The sequence below is a fragment of the Athene noctua genome, chromosome 36 (assembly GCF_965140245.1).
Source record: "Athene noctua chromosome 36, bAthNoc1.hap1.1, whole genome shotgun sequence".
NCBI lineage: Eukaryota > Metazoa > Chordata > Aves > Strigiformes > Strigidae > Athene > Athene noctua.
The window spans coordinates 236,921-245,282 of record NC_134072.1 but is presented as its reverse complement, the minus strand read 5'-3'; the positions used below and the strand labels follow the sequence as shown (position 1 = coordinate 245,282).

The 8,362-nt window shown below is 62.8% G+C and overlaps 1 protein-coding gene across 2 annotated transcripts; it reads right to left on the bottom strand.

Moving 5' to 3' along the window:
• Positions 1-326: 326 nt before the first annotated feature.
• Positions 327-6,206, bottom strand: LOC141972820 (uncharacterized). 2 transcript variants are annotated; one of them, XM_074930858.1, is made up of 12 exons: positions 4,795-6,206; positions 4,548-4,654; positions 4,251-4,400; positions 3,937-4,091; positions 3,494-3,641; positions 2,981-3,118; positions 2,699-2,875; positions 2,222-2,377; positions 1,732-1,833; positions 1,254-1,356; positions 1,037-1,096; positions 327-530 (listed from the first exon to the last, which is right to left on the bottom strand). In XM_074930858.1, exons 1-12 carry the CDS (start codon positions 5,174-5,176, stop codon positions 397-399), a joined length of 1,812 nt encoding a protein of 603 aa, XP_074786959.1. In that variant the 5' UTR covers positions 5,177-6,206; the 3' UTR covers positions 327-396. The 2 variants fall into 2 exon arrangements, with proteins under 2 accessions (XP_074786959.1, XP_074786958.1); XM_074930857.1 differs by having other exon boundaries at positions 2,699-3,118.
• Positions 6,207-8,362: the final 2,156 nt, after the last annotated feature.

Genomic DNA, 8,362 nt, shown 5'->3' with positions numbered 1-8,362 from the left:
TCTTTGGACCCCAGAATGGTCTAGCAACTAAGCAGTGCCCAGTCAAAACCAGCCCAGCTCCCCAGTACAAGAGAGGATTTTGGTGCTGGGACAAATGGTGACGTGCCAGCTGGGCGCACGGGTGCCTTTTCGTGCCCTGAGGTGCCTCGGGAGGGGCAGGATGGGCTAAAGCTTCCCTCCTCCTCCTCCTCCTCCTCCTCCTCCTATCTGGGCTGGATGTGGGTGCGCGGTCCTGGGGGCAGCGGCAGAGGCCGGGGGGGACACTGCTCAGCACACTCAGGGGGGTCCCCGTGGGAAGGACGCTATGGAGTCCCAGCGGCTTGTGGCTGCAGCTTTATTTAAAAACCTCATTATTCCAGTACGGCCTTTTTCCAGAGCGTTCTGTCGCTCGGAGGCTCAGCAGAGCCAGCAGCACAGCGACCGCAGGCTCCATCTTGATGTCAGACTCTGCTCTGTGGTCAGGCTGGAGACGGTCTCGGCTGCCAGGGCCCTGACGGAGAGTTCCGAGTCTTTCCTCAAGGGCAGGAGCGCTGCGAGAGAAGGGAGCAGAGCAGCCGTGAGCCCCCAGTGCCCGCAGGGACCTCCAGGGCCCCCCAGCCCATGCCAGCCCCAGCCATCTCCTTCCCTGCCAGGAGGAGCCGGTGAGACACCCGGAGCGGCTGAAGCTGCTGCTCAGGAGTGACCCGTGTGCCCCCGACACACAGAGGGGCTCAGGACTGGGCCAGGCCACAGAGTCATTTTTTCGTTTGCCGTTCGAGCTGGTCTAGAGTTGTGTGTGGCCTCAGCGAGCCCGTGTATTGATCTGAGCATCCCAGCGTGGAGTCTGGACATCATCAGCCTCCTGGCAAGGGGCAGGACAGAGACGGCTGTCCTTCCCCCACAGATTCCCTTCCTTTTTGGTGAGGAAACAAAATTCCTCCAATTTCAAGACCTTACTAAAGAGATATGCTAACCTATGTGTTAAGACACAAACAACTTTCTGAAACTGCTCGTCTGCCCCTGGAGCATTTTCCTGCCCAGGCTGTCCCCTACTCACTGTTGCAGATCTGCCACACCCTCTCCTGGCTGAGGGTACTCCGGCGCCGCACAGCAAGCCCTGGGGCACAGAACTGATGTCAGAGCTCTGCTCCCCCTGGGCAGGGCTGTCCCCCGGCAAGGACAGCACCCGAGGGCTCTGGGACCCATCAAGGCCCCCAGCGAGCCCACCAGTGGGGACTGGGGCTGGGTGGCCCGAAATGGGTCTGGGGACTCACCGATGAACCTGACGGCCGCCTCCCGCACGGTGGCCTGAGGGTTCTCCACGTAGGGCAGGCTCTGGCGCAGATACTCGTCCACGCTGTTCCTCTTGTGCGTTATCTGAGGGAGCACGAGGGCACGGGGCTGGTACGGACCCTCCGCAGCCGTCCGGACCAGTCCCTCCCGCCAGCACCCCCGCTCCCTCCCAGTGAGTCCCGTCTCCCAGCCGGGAGCCCCGTGGGGCTGGGGCCAGAGAGAGCCGCAGGCAGAGGGGGCTGGGGGTGCCGAGACCCCTCCGTCCCGCTGCCAGGGCCCAGCTGGGCCGGGCTCTCCTGGAGAAGAGCCCCTGGGGGCTGCGTGCTGGAGGGCAGGGAAGGAGGCTGCAGCTGGAGCAGCGGGGCTGGGGCAGGGCGGCGATGCAGAGCGGCACAGCCCCCCCAGGCACGGCTGCAGCCCCCGTCCAGCCCGGCCCGGGGGTTTGGGGGGTGTCCTCACCAAGCAGTCTCCGATCAGGTGCGTCTGCCCCGTCTCGGCCGCGGAGCTGAGCCTCCTCCAGCCCAGGAAGTCTCCACAGGCGCTGAGGGTGTCCCAGGAAGCCTGCGGAGAAGGAGAGGCTGGGAGATGGCACCAGAGCCCAGGGAAGGAGAGCTGGCATCCTCCTGCTCTGAGCCTGGCTTTGAGCTGGGGGCACGGGGTGATCCCGGGATTGGCTCCCCTTCATTGCTGGGGCCATCCCGCGCTCTGGGAGCCGGCCCCGACTGAGCAGGGAACTGTCTGTGCCAGGTTCTCTGGCCCTGCTCGTGCTGGGGCTGCAGGGACCCTTCCTGTGGGCCGGGGCGACGCCACCTCCCCCTCCAGCTCTGCAGCACTGGGACCAGTGCAGCGGGACCCCGCGGTGACACGCGTTCCCATTGTCCCTCAGGCCCAGGCCACCCCCGTGGTGTCAGCACGCCCCTCCCCGCGACACCACTCGCTGTCACTGCACCTTGGCCACGCTCTCGACCTGGTCGCTGGTATGGAAGTACAGTGGGATCAGGTTACTCTGCACTGTCTTCACCATTTTTTTCTTGTTTCTCCCCACTGCAGTCTTCATGATATCTCTGAAGAGGCTGATGGAGAGCTCCCGCACCCGGCTGCACTCCTGGCAGGGAGGAGGACAGAGGCAGCTCAGCACCAGCTGCTCCTCGCCCACGGGGAGCAGGGGCGTTAGCGTGGCCGGCGGAGAGGAGCTGCTCCGGGGTCGGATCCTGAACCAGGAGCCGTCGGCCAGTCCCGCAGCTGCGGCTCAACGGCCCCGGAGCCCTGAAAGGCCGCGGAAGAGGAGCGGGGAGGGGAAGAGCCCCCAAAGGCTACGCAAGAGGAGTAAGGGGGGAGCCCTGCCCAAATGCTTCCCGCATGGCCGCGCTCAAAGGCAGCCACATTGCAGCCATCGCCTCGGCTCAGGCTCCCATGGCAGCCTTACGTCATCGAAGAGGGGCAGGAGCTTCTCCACCAGCTTCGGGGAGATGAGGTCGGCCTCCTCCCTCTTCATGTGACCCATCACGTTGATGAACAACACCAGAGCCTTGCTCTTGACATCGGCGTTGGCGTCCGTCAGGGTCTCCAGTATGTCTGGCAGCAGCACTGACATTTTTCTGGCCTGTACGAAACACACCGTTGCCTGTTTGTGAAGCGGTGAAAGACGCCCCCCACCGCCCCAGCCCCCGGCTGCCGATGTGGCTCCCCTTGCCGACCCCCCACTCACCGTTCCAGGTGTTTTCGAGAGCATGACGAGGCCCGTGAGCACCAGCGAGAGCATCACCGGGCTGGGACGCCTCAGGTACCTCTGGGTTTCATAGAGGGCAGCAAAATCCGCCTCATGAATGTCAGTGCAGAGCAGGAGCTAAAATGGAGACAGTGGTGAGACCAGCAGAGCTGCAGGGCTCCCTCGCCCCCGACCAGCACGCTCCATGGCAAGGGTCTCCTCTCCCCCTGCGGCCACCTCAGAGTCCCCACGTCTCTGACCCAGGACCAGCAACCGCCTTGACTCTGGTTTCTGCCCCTTCCCGGGGTCTCCAGACTGCGGAGCTGGGCAGGGGGATGCAGGCAGGGGGGAGGGCAGAGGCTGCCTGTGCCGGGACAGGCTTGGTGGGGCCAAACCAGCGTGGGGTGGGCCCGGGCGTGTGGCACAGGGGTCTGGCTGGTGCTGAGCAGGGGAAGGAGGAGGAGGTGGAGGAGGAGGAAGGCAGAGCGCTGGGGCTGGGCGTGGGTCACTCACAATCATGGGGTAGATGCAGGCGTCCTCCGTGGCAGAGCTGAACACCCTGCGCAGCCGCCGGTCCTGCAGCACGTCGACCAGCTGCAACAAGACGCTCCACAAAGCCCAGCGCACGGAGATCAGCACCTCCCACATGGCCATGGCCGCCCTGCGGAGCCAGAGCCAACTCGCTCAGCAGAGCTGCCTCGGCTCCTCCGGAGCCCGGCCCTGCCCACCCCCTCATTTCGGGGTGCCCGCGGAGGCAGAGGGGGGTGAGGTTCTGTTCCCGTGGGGCAGGGGCTCTGCTTGGGCCGGCTCTGGCTGCAGGGGGAAGCGTGGTGGGATGGAGAGCCCTGCCCCTCGGGGATAGATATCCTGCAGTTTTCCGTGGGTCTGGCAGCCGGAGAGTCTCTGGGCCACTCTCCCCCTGGGGAACGAGCCCTCAAGGCTCTCGGGGCCGGTACCTGTCACACGTTGGAGAGATCCTCAAGAGGCTCCTGACCGTCTCCCTGGGGCTCCAGTCTGTCAACACCAGCAGCAGTGAGTCCAGGCTCTTGCGGGCTGGCTCCGTGCGGACGTGCTCCACATATTTGTGGATGTATCTCATGATTTCTAGCACCTGGAGGGGACATGGGTAAGGATGGTGCTGCCGTTCCCACCCCTCCCTGCTGCCTTGAAATGGTTTGGGGTGCCTGAGAGAGCCGGGTTAGGGCAGGAGGGAAGAACAAGGCTTGACACGTCTTGACACAGGAGGACGGTCCAGCCACGGGGCACTTACATCCGCCAGCCAGGACGCGGGGTCCCTCACGGCCATGTACACGACATCTATGCCCTTCTGCCTGTCCTGGACATCGTCTGACGTCAAGGCCTCGATGGCCACGAGGAGAATGTCCGTCCTCTGAGAAGGCCGGAGGTATTTGCCAAACACCTACGGGAAGAGGGATGGGGGGAAGACGTGTCACTCTGAGCACGCCGACGGTGCTGCACGGCTGATCAGCTCAACCGTCCCTGGGTCCCTTTGCTCGCACAAGCTGATGCCACGGACAAGGGTCCCTGCGAGGGGGGAGCTCATTACCTTTGTCATGTCGCTGCTGTCAAGCCAAGAAAGCAACGAGGTGCTCTCAGAATCGCACCCTGGTTGGAGCTCTGTGAGCTCTGGCTCCTCCTCCGGCAGTGTCTCGCCTACAGGGAAACAGGGAAGAGTCGGTAGGACACGCCACCCTCGCCAACGAGCCTCCCGGGCGGCGAAGAGCTTTAAATGGCCCCACGCCGAGGGAACGGGGTCCCGGCATCGAGCCCGCCCCGGGGAGCCGTCTACTCACCCATCTGCAGGGGCTGGACCATGGACACCTCGTGGGGCTCTGGAGGAGAGCTGCTCTCCTGGGGAGCCTCCACCTCCTCCCAAACCACCCTGGGGCTGCTGGGGGGTCTCTCTGCCATCTTCAAAAATGGAGGGAAGTGGTTGAGGGACCGGGGGGGGTTCAGCTTAAACGCCGGGGGCGGTGGGGAAAGACAGGCTGTGCTCAGGCGTCTCCTCGCTGCGCTCCTGCCCTGTCCCTTCCCCGACTTGTCAGACCCTGCGGGGCTGCGCTGCTCAGATACGGTGCCGGGGGTGACACGGAGCGATGTCACAAAGGGGTCACATTGTGACGCGTCACCCAGGCCGGGCGGGGCAGGGGTTCCCCTGCGGGGGATGGGGACCATGGGCCATGGCTGCTCTCGAGGTGCCCCCAGGCCCCCACCATGTCCCCTCAGCGCCTTCCTGTACCCCCCGGCTGGTCCCAGAGGGTTCACACACCCCGGCACAGCCCCCGGGCCTTCTGCTTTGGTCGCGACAGAAACACTCCAGCCTGCCCCGACTCTCCCTGGCGGTCACCTGAGGCGTTTGCTCGCCCCTGTCCTGTTCTCTCCCGCACTCGCAGAGTAGCTTTAATCTGCTACAAGAGTGTCCTGGGTTCAGCTGGGATAGAGTTCATTTTCTCCAGCTGGGAGGGGCACAGCCGGAGTGCCAGGCCCAGAGTGGCCATTGGAGTGTTCCCCATCCCGTGACGTTATGCTCAGGATACAAAGCAGGTGCGCTCTCTCCTGCTTCCAGTTTTCTGACGGCGGGAGGATCTCCGTTCTGTCGGGGTCGCTGGCCGGGAGCGGGCTGGGTATCGGTCGGTGGGTGCTGAGCAATCGCCTTGTGCATCACCCATCTGTACTTTCTATTATTGTTAGTGTTTTATTACAATCCCTAAACTGGTGGGTTTTAATCTCAACCTACGATCTTTCCTTGTGTCCCTCCACTCTCTTCCCCCGTTCCCCCGACGGGGGGAGGGTGACCGAGCGCTGCGTGGTGTTTGGCTCCGACCGAGTTCAAACCACCAGAGTCCTTTTTGGGGCCCAGCGAGGGGCTCGAAGGGTCGAGATAACGGCAGATGGGGTCAGGGTGTCATAACCATTGGTTAAAGCATTCATTACATCGGCTTATCAATTGCTGGGCATAATGTCCATCACTTGGCGCCTTAAAATTTCATCACCTCATTTGCTGTCTATCGTCCCCCTGCTGCTGCTCACCGCCCGTGGGAGCTGGGTTAAGATTTTTGTTCTGCTGAGCTGCGTAACATTGATCGGAGGCGCGATGAAGTTGTCAGTCCTGAGGCTACTTACAACTGTGTTTGAGAACTTGGGGAATTTTGAATATCCAACTAACGTGGTCATCTTACTGCTGAGAGCCAGTGTGTTCCCACGTGTGGTTCAGGCTTTGTTCAGGGTTAAGCAGCTATTGAAGAGCATCACCCAGAGATCTACCCCAAGGCTGGAGAATTATTTGTGGCTGGGGGTGTGTCAAAATCCTATTAAAAACCCCCCAGGGGTTGAGAAGCTTCTGGAGAGCGCTGCGGGTTCGCTTTGTCCGAGCTGTTCCTGTTAGTGGAGAGTGAGAGAGACCTGGCACGAGGCCCTCGGTGACCTTCCCTTGCAGGGGCTGTCACAGGGAGACTCTGTGGTTCAGAGCTCCGGGGCCTCCCTGGCAACTGTTTTAAGCCTTTCTGTGTCTCAGGGCTTTGAGATGAGGTCAAACAGGAGCTCAGCTGTGGGGCTGCCCGATGAGTTTCCTGCTCAAAGCCTGCAATTAATTTCTTTGTCGTGACTTCGCAGGGCTTTGTGTGCGGGGCAGTGCCGGCGCTGCTCAGGTGTTCTTTACCCATGAAGCGAAACAAACTTAGAAAGAGAGTTTTTGAACTCCCGGTGACCTTTGCAAGTGTCACTTCTTTTTGCCAAGGGAATCCCACTGAGGACAGAGGATTATGCCCCACGCTGTCCCCCTGCCGCCCAGGCGCTCACCTTCGGCCCCAGCCCGGTGCCCACGGCCACGTCCCCTGGCACCACCACTGTCCCCAGCGTCCAGCCCGTGGCCAAACTGGTGTTGGTGGCACCTGCGATCCCCAGTGTCACTGTCAGCGGCAGCGTCCAGCAGGACAGCGTGGTGTCCCTGCCCCAGCAGTGACACCCCCATGGGTGCCCCCACCCCAGGACCCCAACTGTCCCCCTCAGCCCCCACCTCCCCCACCGTCCCTCCCCAGTCGGAGCGTGGGACAGTCCACAAGCACCCCCCTCCTCTGCTGGGAAAGCCAGCAGGACCTCTGGGTGGGGGCACAGTGCCCCCGGTCTGCCCAGTGACCCTACTGGGACCCTGGTGCTGGGGACAGAGGGTGGCCTGGGGCTTCCCCCAATGTCCCTGTATCACCCCCGGGTATCCTGGGACCTCTCTATGGAGACAGGGGGTGTCCTGGGGGTTCTCTGCTGTCCCTCTGTGCCCCGCATTGTTCCCAAGTACCCAGGACCTCTCTGTGGGGATGGGGGTTTGCTTGAGGGTCCCCCAGTGTCCCTCCCAGTGTCTCCCAGTCTCCTGGGACCCCTCTATGGGTCAGGGGGTGTCCTGGGTGTCTCCAGTGTCCTCAAGTGCGTGGGGGGTGCAGCGTCGCCATGTGACTTGGAGGTCCCCACGTGTTCCTTGGACCCCTGTATGGGGATGGGGGGTGGCCTGGGGGTGCCCCTCTGTCCCCGTGGCCCCTCCCAGTGTCCCGTGATGCCTCTATGGTGAACAAAGAGGGTGGCTTGGGGGTGCCCAGAGTGTCCGTGGATGTCCCCCACTTTCCCCATTTCCCTTTCCCAATACCTCCCAGTGCCCCCCAGTGACCTTGGTAGGACCCCTTGGGGTGGGGGATACCGGGGTGTGACCTGGGTGCCCCTCGATGTCCACCAAGGGCCCTGGGTCCCCCTTCCTGGGCTGCCCCCCCCGGGGACCCCCTGTTAATACCTGCACCCGCGCGCTGTTAATAACCCAATGAACTCCCAGTGCCCCGCAGTGCAGCCCTGTCCCTCCGCGTCCTGGGGCTCTTGCACCCGCGCCGGGGCTCTGCACTTGTGCAAACGGGGCTTTGCACAAGTCTGGGGCATTGCCCCTGCATTTGCCCCAGCCCCAGACATGGCACGTGGGTTTGTACAAGCCTGAGCTTCGCACAGGCCTTTGCACAAGCGCTGAACTTTGCACAGGCGTTTGTACAAGTCCCAAACGTTGCACGAGCCTTTCCCCAGGCCAAAGCTCGCACAAGCCCCTGAGAAGGGGAGGGCTTGGCTTTCTGGGCCTTCGCAGCTCCCAGCATTTTTGTCACTATTCCTTATCCTCATCTTCCTTCTCCACCCCATCCTCCTCCATCTTCCCCTAAAAGCTCGCACAAGCCTTTACACAAGCCCCAACCTTTGCACACCCACTGGCACAAGCCCCACCATTATCCGACCCTTTGCCCCCTCCCTGCCCAGGGGAGGGCAGGGCTCGGGGTGGGACCAGCTCCATTAAAACCGGCAGCTGCCAGTTCCCGGCCCCTCTCCCTCCAGCTCCCACTG